This window comes from Ailuropoda melanoleuca, chromosome 7 (assembly GCF_002007445.2).
Source record: "Ailuropoda melanoleuca isolate Jingjing chromosome 7, ASM200744v2, whole genome shotgun sequence".
Classification (NCBI taxonomy): Eukaryota; Metazoa; Chordata; class Mammalia; order Carnivora; family Ursidae; genus Ailuropoda; species Ailuropoda melanoleuca.
In genome coordinates, this window is record NC_048224.1 from 12,915 (window position 1) to 30,358 (window position 17,444).

A 17,444-nucleotide genomic window follows, 5' to 3' on the forward strand; every position below is an offset into this window, starting at 1 on the left:
TACCATCTTACACCAGTTAGAATGGCAAAAATTGACAAGGCAAGAAACAACAATTGCTGGAGAGGATGTGGAGAAAGGGGATCCCTCCTACATTGTTGGTGGGAATGCACATTGGTACAGCCACTTTGGAAAACAGTGTGGAGGTCCCTTAAAAAGTTAAAAATTGAGCTATCCTATGACCCAGCCATTGCACTACTGGGTGTTTACCCCAAAATACAGATGTAGTGAAGAGAAGGGCCATAAGCACCCCAATGTTCATAGCAGCATTTTCCTCAATAGCTAAATCATGGAAGGAACCGAGATGCCCTTCAACAGATGACTGGATTAAGAAGTTGTGGTCCATATATACAATGGAAAATTACTCAGCTGTCAGAAAGAACAATTTCTCAACATTTGCTGCAACATGGATGGCACTGGAGGAGATAATGCTAAGTGAAAAAAGTCAAGCAGAGAAAGACAATTATCGTATGATTTGTCTCATCTATGGAACATAAGAACTAGGAAGATCGGTAGGGGAAGAAAGGGATAAAGAAAGGGGGGGTAATCAGAATGGGGAATGAAGCATGAGAGACTATGGTCTCAGAAACAAACTGAGGACTTCAGAGGGGAGGGGGCTGGGGGAATGGGATAGACCGGTGATGGATAGTAAAGAGGGCACGTATTGCATGGTGCACTGGGTGTTATACGCACCTAATGAATCATCGAACTTTACATCGGAATCCAGGGATGTACTGTATGGTGACTAACATAATATAATAAAATAAAAACATTAAAAAAATACTTATTTTTAAAAAATCATTAAAAAAATCTCCAAAATGTAGATTGATGGGATTAACACTAAAGTAGAAATTAATAAAGTAAAAACAAAACAAAAAATAAAAGAAAATAAATTAAAAAAAATAAAAGAAAGTGAGGAGGTGGAGAACAATTTATTATGCTAATGGACATCAAAAGAAAGGTGGGTGGTAGCAAACCTTGTATCAAGCAAATTAGATTTTTAAAAAATTTTTTTATTATGCTATTTTAGTCACCATACAGTACATCCTTAGTTTTTGATGTAGAGTTCCATGACTCACTGTTGCTTATAACACCCAGTGCTCCATGCAATATGTGCCCTCCTTAATACCCATCACCAGCCTATCCCAATCCCCCACTCCTCTCCCCTCTGAAACCCTCATTTTGTTTCCCAGAGTCCATAGTCTCCTGTGGTTCATTCCCCCTTCTGTTTACCCCCCTCTTCATTCTTCCCTTCCTTCTCCCAGCGATCTCCTTGTTATTTCTTATGTTCCATAAATGAATGAAACCATATGATAATTGTTTTTCTCTGCTTGACTTATTTCACTTAGCATAATCTCCTCCAGTCCTGTCCATGTTGCTGCAAATGTTGGGTAATCATTCTTTCCAATGGCTGAGTAATATTCCATTGTATATATGGACCACATCTTCTTTATATATTTGTCTGTTGAAGGGCATCACGGCTCCTTCCACAGTTTAGCTATTGTTGACAATGCTGCTATGAACATTGGGGTGCATATGGCCCTTCTCTTCACTTATTCTGTATCTTTGGGGTAAATACCTAGTAGTGCAATTGCTGGGTCATAGGGTAGCTCTATTTTTAACTATTTGAGGGACCTCCACACTGTTTTCTAAAGTGGCTGTGCCCACTTGCATTCCCACCAACAGTGTAAGAGGGTTCCCCTTTCTCCACATCCTCTCCAACATTTGTTGTTTCTTGCCTTGTCCATTTTTGCCATTCTAATTGGTGTAAGGTGGTATCTCAGTGTGGTTTTATTTGAATTTCCCTGATGGTTAATGATGTTGAACATTTTTTTATGTGCCTGTTAGCCATTTGTATGTCTTCATTGGAAAAGTGTCTATTCATATCCTCTGCCCATTTTTTGATTTGAGTATTTGTTTCTCATGTATTGAGTTTGAGAAGTTCTTTATAGATCTTGGATACCAGTCTGTAGTGTCCTTTGCATATATGCATATTGCATATATCTTCTCCCATTCCGTGGGCTGCCTCTTAGTTTTTTTGACTGTTTCCTTGTCTGTGCAGGAGCTTTTTTATCTTGATGAAGTCCCCACAAGTTCATTTTTTCTTTTGTTTCTCTTGCCTTTGGAGATGTGTCATGAAAAAAAGTTGCTGTGGCCGATGTCAAAGAGGTTACAGCCTATGTTCTTCTCAGGCATATTGTTGCCTGATTTCAAGGTATATTATAAAGCTGTGATCCCCAAGACTGCATGGTACTGGCACAAAAACAGACACATAGACCAATGGAACAGAATAGAGACACAAATTAGATTTTAAACAAAAGACTGTAATAAGAGATGAGGAAGGACACTATATTATAAATAAAGTGTCTATCCAGCAAAAAGATCTAACAATTGCAAATATTTATGCCCTTAACATGGGAGCAGCCAAACATATAAAGCAATTAACAACAAAATTAATGAAACACATTGGTAAAATACAGTAACAGTAGGGGACTTTAACACCCCACTCACTTCAATGGACAGATCATCTAAGCAGAAGATCACAAGGAAATGAGGCCTTGAATAACACACTGGACCAGATGGACTTCACTTTAAAGCAACAGAATGTGCATTCTTCTCAAGCGCACATGGAACACTCTCCAGAATACATCATATAGTGGGTCTATATGCTCGGTCACAAATCAGGTCTCAACTGGTACCAAAAGGTCGGAATTATTCCCTGCACATTCCAGACCACAATGCTTTGAAACTTGAACTAGATGACAAGAGGAAATTTGAAAGGAACACAAATACATGTATGTTAAAGAGCATCATATTAAAGAATAAATGGATCAACCAGGAAATTAAAGAATTTTAAAAAAATTCATGGAAATGAAAATAAAAACACAACTGTTCAAAACCTTTGGGATGCAGCAAAGGCAGTTCTACGAGGGAAGTATATAGCAATACTAGCCTTTCTCAAGAACCCAAAAAGGTCTCAAATACACAAGCTAACCTTAACACCTGAAGGAGCTGGAGAAAGAACAGCAAATAAAGCCTAAACCAAGCAGGAGATGTGAAATAATAAAGATTAGAATAGCAGTCAATGAAATAGAAACCAAGAGAACAATAGAAAAGATCGATGAAACTAGAAGCTGATTCTTTGAAAGAGTAAGATCGATAAACCCCTAGCCAGACTTAACAAAAAAAGAAAAGAGAAAGTACCCAATTTAATAAAATCATAAATGAAACAGAAGAGATTACAACTAACACCAAGGAAATACAAACAATTTTAAGAACATATTATGAGCAACTATACGCCAACAAATTATGCAATCTGGAAGAAATGGGTGCATACCTAGAAATTTATAAATTACCAAAACTGAAACAGAGATATATAAAATCTGAACAGAGCCATAACCAACAGTAATCAAAAACTTCCCAACAAACAAGAGTCCAGGTCTAGATGGCTTCCCGGGGGAATTCTACCAATCATTTAAAGAAGAACTAATGCCTATTCCTCTAAGGTTGTTTCAAAAAATAGAAATTGAAAGAAAACCTCTAAACTCATTCTACGAGGCCACCATTACCTTGATCCCAAAACCAAAGACCCCACCAAAAAGAATTACAGACCAATATCCCTGTTGAAAATGTGTGCCAAGATTGTCACCAAGATACTAGCCAATAGGATCTGACAGTACTTTTAAAGGATTATTCGCCATGACCAAGTGGGATTTATTTCTGGGCTGAAAGAGTGGTTCAACAAATGAACATGAATTGTGGCTCAACACAAATCAATCAGTTAACACAAATCTTAATTAAAGAAAGGACAAGAACTATATAATCCTCTCTTTAGAGGCAGAAAAGGCATTTGACCAAATACAGGATCCTTTCTTGATTAAAACTCTCCACAGTGATAGGGATAGAGGGAACATACCTCAATATCATAAAAGCCATATATGAAAAGCCCACAGCAAATATCATTCTCAATAGAGAAAAATTGAGAACTTTTCCCCTAAGGCCAGGAACATGACAAGGATGTCCACTCTCACCACTGTTGGTCAACATAGCCCCATCAATCAGATAAGAAAAAGAAATAGAAGGCATTCAAATTGGTAAAGAAGTCAAACTCTCACTCTTTTCAGATGAGATGATATTTTATGTGGAAAATCCAAGGACTCCATCCCAGAATTGCTAGAATTCATACAGGAATTCAGCAACATGGCAGGATATAAAATCAATGCACACGGGGTGCCCAAGTTGCTCAATTGGTTAAGCATCTGCCTCCAGTTCAGGTCATGATCCCAGGATCCTGGGATGAAGCCCTGCGTTGTCGTTGGGTTCCCTGCTCAGCGGGGAGCCTGCTTCTTCCTCTCCCTCTGCCCCTCCCCCTGCTTGTGCTCTCTCTCTTGCTCACTCTCTCTAATCAATACAAACAATTTAAAAAAAATTAAAATATATAAAAAATAAAATAAAAATGCACAGAAATCAGTTGCATTTCTATATACTAACAATAAGACAGAAGAAAGGGAAATTAAGGAATCGATCCCATTTACACTTTCACTAAAAACCATAAGTAGTTATTTAATCTAAGTCCTCAGCTGATGAGAACTGTCACATTCCTTTATTCTGGTAGATGTTTTGTTTTGTTTGTCCACAACAGTTACAGACAGCTGGTGAGCAAAGGTAGCTGTCCCACTGAAATGCTTCTGGGCTGTACACAGTTGACTCTCAGGGTAGAATAATCTAATAATCATAAGATGTCAGGTCAAATCAGTTCTGGTTTCAGTTAGATTCTAGGTAGGTCATATCTACCTTCAAAGAGAAAATTTTGTCTGCCTCTTGCAAATGCACAAAACTCACTCTCCCCAGGGGACAGTAATCTCTGAATATGTCACAGAGAAATCAGGGAGCTTAGTGTTACAGGATTTTGTGTCCCCTTAGTGCCTGCAGTTCTTGGTCACAGTGCTTCAAAGAATGAAGAGGTAGACCAGACGAAGAGTGGTGGGCAGGAAAGCAAAGTTTATTGAGCAAGAGAATAAAGCTTCCAGATAGGGAGGGGAACCTGAGTGGGTTGCCCCCCGAGTTTCTAAGTTTAGGGGTTATGAGCTCTTTTGCAGAACTTTTTTAAGCAATCAGGTGTGCTGAGTCATGCTAATCGGGCTTTGGTCATGTATCTGTCTACTTATTAGGTTAATGTCCACATGCTGATGGTTGTTTTTTATTTCTGACATCTGGGGGCTTAGGTCTTAACTGCCCCTTGCCTGTGATATTGACAAATGTTTTTGTGGTTAATTGTCTTATTTTAGGACGTTTGCAGAAGTCATTTCTGAAAAGTAGAATGTCTGTCAGTGTGGTCCTAAGCTGCAAACAGGATGTCAGTGCTATTTTATTTTAGGTGTCCTGACTCCGTATTTTCTTTTTGGGGACCCTGGCCCTGACTACCTCACTATCTAGCTAACTCCTAACATTAGGAAGATTTTAGGAGGCTTTAGGGATCTTCTATTTCCTCTTCTTGATCAAGAGGGGGTAGGACTAGATGGTTTCCAGTTCAGAGACTAAAGGCTCTTTAACTCTTTGAGGTGGAGATGAGGGAGGGTATAGGGTGCCCAGTTACATTTGAATTTCAGATAAAATACAAATACTTTTTTTAAAAAAGATTTTTATTTGACAGTGAAAGAGAGAGTGTGAGCAGTGGGGTGAGGGAGGGGCACAAGGAGAGGGAGAAGCAGACTCCCTGCTGAGCAGGGAGCCCAACACCGGGCTTGACCCCAGAACCCTGAGATCATGACCTGAGCCAAAGGCAGATGGTTAACTGACTGAGCCACCCAGGTGCCACACAAATAATTGTTTTAATAAAAATATGTCCCATCTGGTAAGCAGGACATAATTATACTAAAAAATATTGCAGGGGACATAATTATACTAAAAAGTATTCATTGTTTATCTGAAATCAGAAACAATTGGATATCCTATATTTTATCTGGCAACCCTATGGAGGAGAGACCTATTTAAAATAAATGGCTTCCCAGGGAAGAAATCCTGAGATTGGGGAAAACAGAGGCCACAATGAACAATCACTTTTTGAGGAGAGGAATGAAGGCGGTTTCTTTCATGCCAATTAAGCAATCACAGATGACCCCGTCAGAAATCCAAACTCGTGACTAACATGGGACTAGAGACAAGGAAAAGCAATTTAAAAGATTAAGAGCCAGAGAAGCAATCTTCACACACAGGGCCAGCCAGCCGACAGAACAGTCCAATCCAGAAAGGTAAGAGCATGGCCTTTTTATCCATTGTTGTTGTCCAAGAGAACAGGTTTTGGGGGATTCTGGTGGGCTCCTCTGCCCTGCCTCATTGCTTCCCTGATGCCTGGCAGTCAGCAAAATTTCTCCTCAATGTAAGTCTCCAGCTTCTGAGGGCTCATGAAGTCTCCTCCTAGATCCTGTTCCTAGACTGCCAAGAAGAAAAGCAGAGAACCAGGAAAAGCAGTTATTCAGGCTGCATCCTGTTTGTGGTTCTGCTTGTATATTCTCCTGTCACATGAAAGACTGCTTCTCTTGGTTTGGAATGAGGTACATTTGTTGTCCCTACGCTGTTTTCGGGGTTTACAAAAACAATTTAACGCAGAATTGAGTTTGTATCTGTAATTTTGAACACAGGGCTCACCCCTACATTATTCACCTGAGATGATCAGTGAGTTCAACTATAATTTCTTTTTTACAACTGGGAAGGAAAAATTGCACACGAAATGCCCCAATGGAAAGGGTTCATGTGGCAAATTCCCCACTCTGTCCTCCCACTTCTCTCCTACTATTTTAAACAGGCTCATTAGTATAACTCTATTATCAGAGCTTTGAAATTCATGAGAACCAGAGGGAAGAAAAATACACGATGGGAAGGAAAGAAGAGAAACCATTGTTGGTTTCCAACCAGCACACTTCAGTCATGACCTCTGCAGTTCATAAGCTTTTTCTCTGTTTGTATTATGGTTTAAAAGTTTGTATTATAATATATAAATTCTGTGTGTGTATGTGTGTGTATACATACACATACACACATGTATTTAAGCCCTATTCATGAGACTTGAATGAGGGAGAAGCAAAAATTAATTTCAAAGGGAGGGAAAACAAATTGTTAGACAAAGTCAGGTTATGGGAGTCCTCATTTTGTTTTGGGTGGGGTGAATGAACATGGACAAGCCCAGGTATTTCCTTTGTTGGAAGGTGGACTTGGAGGATGCTGTGCTCAGCCACATACTCATATGTTATCATAACTGTCTATATGGCCAAAGATTGGTATCAAATTAATACCTTTGGAGAAAAACAACTCCTTTTATTAACCAGTCTTGTGCCAGGGAAAGTAAGGAATGAATAAAAATGCATTTTGTGGGGGCACCTCGGTGGCTCAATCAGTTAAGCATCTGACTTGATTTCAGCTCAGATCATGATCTCAGGGTGGGGAGATCAAGCCTCACACTAGGCTCCATACTGTGGATGGAGTCTGCTTAAAATTCTCCCTCTCCCTTTCCCTCTGCTCCTCTTCCCCCACCTCTCTAAAAGTAATAATAATAATAATAAAATGTCATCTTTAAAAAATGTATTTTGTTTCTCTATAAGTTTGTGGTGTAGAGTCAAATTGAAGGCAAATGAAGAGCATCCCCCTCCCCCATAATAACTCAATTTCAAAGTTTTTTGCTTTTGTTTGTAGTTTCTTCTTTGAACATAATTTTCGGTTGGTAGAAGCAGTTAGAAACCTGAGCAATTTCCACTTGATATCAATGAAAAAAGCAAGTATAAATCCTCTCACAGAGAGAAAACAGAGGGTCCCAGCTATCATTAGTATTCACCGGGAGAGAATGTCTTTGTGGATATTTATGAAATGCTGAGTAAGGATGTTCTGAACGTGTTAAATGATGCCTGTGTGCCCCTGCTATTAGGTGTCCTGTGGCCTGCCCCCACAAGATGCCAAGAGAAGAGGCTCACTTCATCCTTGGTCACCCCAAGAAGGGGCACAACCACTCCTACATCACAGCTGAAGAGTAAGTTCGAAACTGAACCCAGTGGGGTTTCCAGTTTGCCATTTGCTGACACAACCTGCTGATTTCCACAAGTACATGCCTGTCAGTAAATCTCCTAGTGTTCATTTCTCCTGAGAGTAAAAACACTGGCAATGAGGCCCCATGGTCCTACAAGGGGCTCACTCAAACTTTTCTGAGGCCATACAGGCAAGGAGATAGGAATGATAATAAGTTGGATCTTGGCTTTTTTTTTTTTTTTTTGGTCTGTATTCTTGGTTATTAGGCATTTGTTGTAGGTTCCCCAGCTGGAAAACATCTATCTGGGAGCAAGATGACTCTTTCCTCAAGCCTTGTTCTCTCTACTCCACTCAGGCCCCTGGAGATGGTTTGCAGACAGAACAAAGGTGAGTTGCCAAAGAGCTAGTGAGAATGTAGGGAGGTATGTGCAACTCCATCTGCAGACTGACCCCAGGGTAAAGATGGTGGTCATAACTTCTGCATCATAATTTTATCCTAAGGAAAGGTATTTAATAGTATGAATTAATTTTAAATAATTAGTCATATGATTCAGCATTTCTAAGTGCTAAGCAATGTATAATCAGTCTAAGATGTTACCCTTATCTTTGAAAAAATCTTACAGTGTAGTGCAGAATTAGGCTCAAGAATACTTTTAGGAAGCATTAAGTGGGATGCATAGTGGGATGATAGGCTGTTGGGACACACTCTGCATATACTAGAGTACGCAGGAGTGTGGTGCTCTAGGTCGGGTCCCACCCTCTGGGTGGAGGCTCCAACAGGACAAATGAGGTACCAGGTTTTTATTTGGACCATGTCTTAAGTGGTCCAGTCAGAACTTCCTGCAAAATTGCTCTCCCTTGGGAAGGAGATATTGAAAAATCTTTACTAGAGTGAACTAGCAGGGGCAAGCAAGATGTAGAGCCCATTAAAGGCACTGAGGAAGAATTTAGGCTGAGAGCATTTCCTCAGAAGACCTAGTGGGATTCTCTATCATCCCTGCATGGTCAGTAGGGAATGGGGATGGGGAGATCTGAAAAAATGTCCCAAGAGCAAAAATATACTTTTTGGGGTATGTTTAGGGTACACATGAAACTAGGTAGGATATGGTTTCAGCTTCTGTATGATGATTCAACAAACTTTATCTCTGTGAAACCTCAGTAAAAAGAGTTTGAAGGGTTCTTTCAGTCAAGAGGACATAAGTCACTCATGGAGCTTGTAAAATGCAGTTTCCCAGGCATTGCTTCCAGAGAGGCTGATTTGGTAGGTCTAGGGGTGGAGCTCAGAGTCTGCACTTTAACATGCATCTCAGGTGACTCTGTTTCAGGAGGCATTTGGTGTCACTCTGGAGAGTCCTGCCCAGCTGGGCAGTGGGTTCTTTTGATGTGTCTGGCATATCCTGATATTTTCCACTGTATCAGTCACTTGGGTGTGTGTGAATGCAATGTGACTGTGCATAAAGAACTGGAACAGAGCTCTGTCTGTGTCAAGATGTCCAAGGGGATGAACACAGACTTGGTGAGTAAAGTTGGAGCACAAGCATTCTAGGAATTGAATCAGATGCCTTCAGTCACAAGAGCCCACTGAATGCTCCTTGTGATAGCTTCATTTCAGGAAAGGGCGATATGGCAGGAAAGGCACCAGTTGGGTGTCTTAGGCCAGTCACTGTGAATGCTGGTTCTGCCACTTATCAGTTGTGCAGACTTGGACATTTTACCAGCTTAAAATCATGGGGTACCAGCTGTGACATGAACATCATATCTACCTCAGAGGATTATTGTGAGGATGAGATAAAAGCCTATATGTGGGGTGCTTGGCACAGATCAGTGCTCAGTGAATGACAGAGTAGCTGCTAACGTGGTGGTGATGTTGTGGTAGGTCTCAGCTTCATGATCCACGAAGTGGGCGGACTGACCTGCATAATTAGGTCAGAGTTTTATCCAGCACTGTCATCCATCCCGTTTGGTGATGGATAGGATAGACTTAATGCCTCAGCTGCTTTGAGAAGGAGGTGGTCCAGTACGTAATACAGCGCAAAGATCTCTCCAGGAGAAACCTCAGCTATATTCACCTTCAGCTGCTCAATCTCCTGTAAATCACCCAGATCTGCAGAGCCCTTCTTTAGCAAGTCACAGCATTCTCCACTTTGATCATGCTATGATGTGGAAAATCAGGCAAATGTTAGCTAATTGATAGTGTTATACAGGGAAAGCACAGCTTCAGGCCTTGTTTCCAGGGCCTTTGTGGTAACTAATCCTTCCCATGGGCCACTGGACACAGGGCTCAAAGGCTGGCTTAGATTCAGATTGCAGCCTGCTGCTGAGGAGCAGACCAGTCTCAGTGATGCTACAGCTTTGCTCTAGGTTCAGCTCAGACACTTCTCCCCAAGACTGAGCCCCAGTGCTATATCTTTTAATAATTCAGGCCTGGCCAGTTGAGAGGTACTTATTGAATATCTGCAGTCTCTGACTCCAAATGTCAGCTGGCATCTCTGACTTGGCAGCCAAGCAGGCTGGAGAGATCAGGCCTCTTATTTCAGAATCCCCAGGGTTCTATCCCCAGCTCCATTCTGAAATATCTTTTCCAGATCACTCAGGTAATAACAGAGTAAGCAGCAAGGACTGACCCATCTGGTTTGGTCCTCGGTGATCCGCAACTGGATTCCTGAAGCAAGCAGAGGCCAGAGAGGAGCTTGCCTAGTTGAATGTAACCATGAGACACATGACCCAACAGTTAGGCTGGGCTCTGGCATCGCCATGCAATAGTTACAGTCTTGGAGACCTCTAAATCCCACAAATCCTATTTCCACCCCTTCAGTCAGAATGTGCCAGCTCCAAGCCCTCAGTGACTGCTTTAAATGCTCTCTCCTTCTCTTCATTACCTTTTCTCCATCCCCAACCAAAACCTGCTTTGTGGAAAGTTGTGGATCCCCTCATTCTCACTACAGTGTCAATGACCCACAAGAGGTGAAAGTAGCAAAGAATTAAGCTGTTAGGACAAAGGAAGGATGATCTTTAAAGATGGTATTTCAGATCTTCAGTTCCAATTGCAAATGGGAAAAAAATGATGTTGGGGCTAGCATCGTGCCCCAAATCCACATATTTATAGTTATTTTAAAGAAGACATTAAATGACTCATTCATTTTGCAGTTTTTCATTTTTTATTAATATGTTTGGCCATCCATCCAACTGTCCATTCATCCACCCATCCATCTTCAAGAAATATTTTTTGAAACACCAGTGTGCCTGACATTTTCTAGGCATTGAGGACTCAAATTAAAAAACAAACCCCAAACCAAAAAACTCATTTGGGAGTTCCTTTCCTAGAAGGCACAGGTAAGCACACTGCCTATTACTACTGTAGGGCTGTTGATGAGGGAAGCCAGAATGGGTTGCCATCATCCTGGGTGGGCTGATGCTGAGTCTTTGAACATAAATATATCAGTCATGGGCAAGGAGTGAGGGGACAGGTTTCAGGTAAAGAGGACACAAACACAAATGAGACAAACTCAAGTTCAAATCCTGACTCCATCTTGTGCTACCTCTGTATGTCCATCAACAAGGCACTTAACATCCGAATCTATTTCCTCATCTGTGAAATGGGGGTGATAAGTGGGGCCAACTTTCAGGGTTGTTGTGAGAATTAAATAATCTAATATATACAGAATGTTCATCATGATATCCAGCTTAGAGTAGATCTTAAGTCAATGTTAATTATGAAGCCTTTTCGTGGACTGGTAGTGGGGGAAAATGTTTTAAACTAGTCCTGATGAAAAGAATAGATAACTCAGTCTCTGTGAATACACAGTTCACACATGCGTCAGCTGCTACTGCACAGTTGGAACGTGGGTGGAACTTGGGTGCTTAGGCCACTCCAGTTAGCACTATTTGTGTGGGCACACAGCTGTGAGGCTCCGAAAGAAGCTCTTGTCCCTTGATACACGTGCTGGAGGCCTGGTGGGTGTTCAGTGTGGTGTGGGGTGGGGTGGGAAACTACTTGGGGAATGGAATGTACGGTTTTGGGCTGGCAAAGCCCCTGTGAAGATTGAAGATTGATGCATGTTTCATCACAATCTAGAACAAGATTTCTGTACCCAGATGGATTTGTCTATTTCTTGGGCCAGGGCTGCAGGGATTGGAATCCTGACAGTGATCCTGGGATCTTTGCTGCTCATTGGCTGCTGGTATTGTAGAAGACGAAGTGAATACAGAAGCTTGAGGGTTAGTAAAGTTTCCACTGCTGGGATCCCTCCAGATCCAGGACCCCCTTTCCCTTCTTTTTCTGAATTTCTGGGGAGTGGGATAACATTCTTATGATCAGCTTTAGCTCTCATTTCTGGTTCTGATGAGTCTTTCTCTACTTTGTACTTTTCAGCTCTTCCTTGGCTTCTGCCTGGCATGAACCCCAACCAGAATCTTGGCCCATCTCTTTGGTTTCCCTCAAAGCAAACTTGAGTGCTTGACTATGTGTGTAGCTGAGCACTGACATTTGTGGGGTACAGGAGCAGGGGTCCTGATCCTCTTGCACAGCAAACGGCAGCATGTGAGATGCTCCAGGTCTTACCAATCCTCCTGGGAATTCCCACTGGTTCTGTTTCTGACTTAGTGGCCTGCTTATCTCACCTTGCTGCTTTACCCCTTTCTTCCCAGTTTCCCTGGGAGTTCCAAGTTCTAACTCTGTTATACCAAGCAATTTAGCATACCTAGGGCCCATCCAGCCATCCGTACAGTGAGGAAACCATCCACCCCTCTCTTTCTCTCTCTCCCTTCCTCTACCTTTCCCTCCCTCTCTCCCTTGTTTATTACACACCTGAAAACTTATGAGTTGATACATAATGGAAAAAATTATCTTTGCAAACAATGTTGGAAAGTACCATTCCTCCCTCACTCAGCAAACACTTAATTTAGACAAAAGATTCTGTGATGGATGGGAGGGCTGGTGTGGCGGGGGTTTGGAGCTTGGTAGTCTGAAAAGGGGAAGAGAAAGGTGGCAGCTATAGCTTTGACTTCTTCTCCTTGCCAGGAAGATTGGGCAGTCCCATATGTCCCTTTCTTAATGCCCATTTTGCCAGAGTGTCCCAAATAAAAATCATGAAAGACAGGGCAAGTTTGGGGGCTGACACAGCCACTGAGCAACAGTCCTCCAGTATGTTGACATTTAGTGGAAAGGAGAAGTTGCTGAGTCTGAGTAAGATTCCAAACCAACTGCCATAGGAAAGCCTTGGGCTAGGAGATTAGGGATGGACCTTGAGCTCATATGCTACCTCACTGTGGCTGTCCACAACTGATTAGGGAGGGACTTTCCTCTCTGACACAGAACTCCATTTGTGCCCCTAGCACGGAGTTAACATTGTTTTGTAATTGGTTATTTACTTTTTGCCTCTTCCACCCCTTTTCTTTCCTCCATTTATGAACTGGGACAGAGTATTTCTTACTCGTCTTTATACCCCCAGTGCCTGGCACATAGCAGCCACCCAAATACTGGCATCAGGATTTGGTCTCATTGTCTGCCATTGACTTGTCTGGTGACCCTAGAGTTTAACTTCTCTGAGTCTCATTTGCTCTGTTTTACACCTAGGCACATGCAATATAACATGATGTATATCAGTCTTTATTTAACATATATTTTCTTCTATATTTTTATTTAATTGTTTGTATTTAATCTTTTAAGGAGTAAAAGCTCTACAAACTCAATATGTTGGTACGCATTTCCTAACCGTCCACAACTACTAGCTTGATGCTACTAGACAAAAATACGATTTTTTTTTCCTTTCTGCTTCAACACTCTAATCTTAAATTTAACCCTAACAGAGAGTCTTTAATGTCATGCGCTCAGACACTGTGAACATTTTGCTTAGTAAGGCTCAAGTTCAACCTACCATGTCTCCATTCCTCTAGGTCTATACCAGTGATTTGCAGAGTTTCCGGAATTTTTATGAGATGGAGCTGTGTTTAAATTCCCTGGTTCCCATGGCATCTAAAATGCTGTCATTTATTTTTTAAATTAATATTAAAATTTTGTTTTGAGACTTTCACATGTCCTGAAAAGCTGGGTTGGGAATCAGTAGTCTAATAAATGTAGGCAAAATTATGTACAACGGTGCACTAAATACTACATTTAATTGCATAATTACCTCCCTGCCTCTCTTCGGAGTTTTTTTTTTTCTATTTTGTTTTGTTTTATTTATTATTTATTTATTTATTTATTTAAGTAGGCTCCACACCCAATGTGGAGGATTCTTTTCATTTTGAAACCAAAGGACAAGGTATATATGGGTGGCTCAGTTGGTTAAGCATCCGACTCTTGACCTCAGCTCGGCTCTTGATCTCAGGGTCAGGAGTTCAAGCCCTACATTGGGCTCCACACTGGGCATGGAGCCTACTTAAAAAAATAATAATAGAAAGCCAAAGGACATAAATGACAATAAACGCAAGCTTCAGATACCTGAGTCACTCCAACAGCAACCTGTTTTAAGCTTTGAAATGTTTATTCTCCCACTTTCATTGGCCATAGAATGGTAGCAAGGTTGGTTGGAATTAAGATTTCCTAAAATGTTTCCACTGACTCACAATCCCTTTAGTCCTGAAAAACATCTTTTGAAAGGAAAGACTGCTGGGGCGCCTGGGTGGCACAGCGGTTGAGCGTCTGCCTTCGGCTCAGGGCGTGATCCCGGCGTTCCGGGATCGAGCCACGTCAGGCTCCTCTGCTGGGAGCCTGCTTCTTCCTCTCCAACTCCCCATGCTTGTGTTCCCTCTCTCACTGACTGTCTGTATCTCTGTCAAATAAATCAATAAAATCTTTAAAAAAAAAAAAAGAAAGAAAGGAAAGACTGCTTTTTGAGGCAACTTGTTTCTGCAGGAAGATGATTTGTAAGGGGATGAAAGTTGTTTTTGAATTTACCAAATTTATCCTTCCACTTGGAAGTTTAGGACATAATGGTTTTTGATTCTTGGAGAATTCTGAAGCCCCTGCTGACAGATCAGTTTATACTCATGTCTCATGTGTTGTGTTTCTTAATGCATGGTCGGGGGGCCCCTACACTCAAATCTCCTGGAGCTGTTGTTAAAATGCAGATTCTGGGACCTTCTCTGGGAGTGAGTTAAGAAGGCACAGGAGTAGAGGACCCCTTTTTCAGCCGGTCCCCTGAGTTGAGTTGGATAGGTACCAGACCAGCCTGAACATCCACGACATCAGCCTGAACATCCACGATATCAGCCTGAGACACAGGAAGATACATCTGGATGTCTACATATGAACATCTCCAGTGCTGAGTATTGAGGTGCGAAGCGGGGAGCCATGAAACCGCACACAGATATCAGAAGATAAACGGAAGGGGCAGGGAGACTCAGCGTTCTGGTGACGGGAAGTGGTAGCCACCTGCATGGGGGAGCGGGCAGACTTGCGGACCGGCACCCACAAGAGAGCAGACTGAGACCGTGAGCCAGGGAACACGTGAACAGAATGAAAACCAGAGCTCCAGTGTGCTCCCTGGAACCAGACTGAGACCGGGAGCTCTGGAGCATGCGGAGGTGGCTGGTGGCTGGTGGCTGGTGACTGGCGGTGTTAGAAACACAAAGGACAGAGACGCGCTGGCCCTGGAAGTGAGGGCTGGGATGCTGGGTGTGGGACGCACATCCCGGGACACTGCAGGGTTGAGAAGCACCAACAGAAACAGAGTTAAAGTGGCCAGAACATCAGTGGAGAACAATCCGCGATCCCTCTGTTGAGACAGAAGCTGAGATTCGGGGACTGCTGCTCTGACTCTCAGAAGAGGCACAGCAGACCGCCAGGGAAAGCCGCCAGAGAACAAAAGCCTGGAAATACCGGCTCACAGGGTGCCCATACCATCCCCCCTCGCAGGGGACATGGAGACTCTACCCAAACAGGGTTGCCTGAATATCAGCGCAGCAGGCCCCTCCCCCAGAAGGCAGGCTGAAAAATCAAGAAGCCAACATCCCTAAGATCCCTATAAAACAAGGGCGCACGGCCTGGGTCCCGGTCAATAATTTGGGCTCTGTACAACCCCGCAACCTCTCTTCATCAGAATGACGAAAAGGAGAAATCCCCCCCAGCAAAGAAAATACAATGAGTCTGTGGCCTCTGCCACAGAACTAATGGATATGGATGTAACCAAATTATCAGAAATGGAATTCAGAGTAACAATGGTCAAGATGATGTGTAGACTTGAGAAAAGTATTAACGATAATGTTAATGAGAATATAGAATCTCTAAGGGTGGAAATGAGAGCGAATCTGGCAGAAATTAAAAATTCTATGAGCCAAATGCAGTCAAAACTAGATGCTCTGACGGCCAAGGTAAATGAGGCAGAGGAACGTATCAGCGAATTTAAGGATGGGTTAGTAGAAGAGGAAGCTAAAATAGAATCTGGACTCAAAAAAATCCATGCTCAAGAATGTAGGTTATGGGAGATTACTTTCTCAATGAAACGTTCCAATGTCAGAATCATCGGCATCCCCAAGGGGGTGGAGAAAAACAGGTGTCTAGAAGAGATATTTGAACAAATTGTAGCTGAAAACTTCCCTAATCTAACAAGGGAAACAAACATTCATGTCCAAGAGGCAGAGAGGACCCCTCCCAAGCTCAACCACGACAAACCTACGCCACGTCACGTCATAGTGCAATTCGCAAATATTAGATCCAAGGATACAGTATTGAAAGCGGCCAAGGCAAAGAAATTTCTCACGTACCAAGGCAAAGGTATCAGAATTACATCAGACCTGTCTACATAGACCTGGAATGAGAGAAAGGGTTGGGGGGGGCATTTTTAAAGCTCTTTCATAGAAAAACATGCAGCCTAGGATCCTTTAACCAGCAAGGCTGTCTTTCAGAATTGATGGAGAAATAAAGACCTTCCAGAATCGCCAGTCATTGATCAATTTTGTAACCACGAAACCAGCCTGACAGGAGATATTAAGGGGGGTTCTATAAAGGTAAAAAGGCCCCAAGAGTGATACAGAACAGAAAGTCACAATCTATAGAAACAAAGACTTCACTGGCAACATGGTATCATTAAAATCATATCTCTCAATAATCAGTCTCAATGTAAATTGCCTAAATGCTCCCATAAAATGCCACAGGGTTGCAGATTGGATAAAAAGACATGACCCATCCATTTGCTGTCTACAAGAGACTCATTTTGAACCTAAAGATACATTCAGACTGAAAGTAAAGGGATGGAATACCATCTTTCACACCAATGGACCTCAAAAGAAAACTGGAGTAGCAATTCATATATCAGACAGATTGGATTTTAAACTAAAGACTACAGTTAGAGGATAGACCGGGGATGGGTAGTAAGGAGGGCACGTATAGCATGGTACACTGGGTGTTATACGCAACTAATGAATCATCGAACTTTACATCGGAAACCGGGGATGTACTGTATGGTGACTAACATAATATAATAAAAAAA

The 17,444-nt window shown here is 42.1% G+C and overlaps 1 protein-coding gene across 4 annotated transcripts in view; it reads left to right on the plus strand.

Moving 5' to 3' along the window:
• Positions 1-6,029: 6,029 nt before the first annotated feature.
• MLANA (melan-A) overlaps positions 6,030-17,444 on the plus strand; it is a 19,088-nt gene continuing 7,673 nt past the window's right edge. For 2 of the 4 annotated variants that reach the window (XM_019793480.2, XM_019793478.2), the window contains exons 1-4: positions 6,030-6,248; positions 7,916-8,017; positions 8,293-8,400; positions 12,135-12,231. In XM_019793480.2, coding sequence (XP_019649039.1) covers positions 7,941-8,017; positions 8,293-8,400; positions 12,135-12,231 — 282 coding nt within the window. In that variant the 5' untranslated portion in view covers positions 6,030-6,248; positions 7,916-7,940. Of the gene's footprint in view, positions 6,249-7,915; positions 8,018-8,292; positions 8,401-12,134; positions 12,232-12,385; positions 12,529-17,444 lie in introns of those variants that run through there. The other 2 variants (XM_019793481.2, XM_019793479.2) reach the window with 2 other exon arrangements.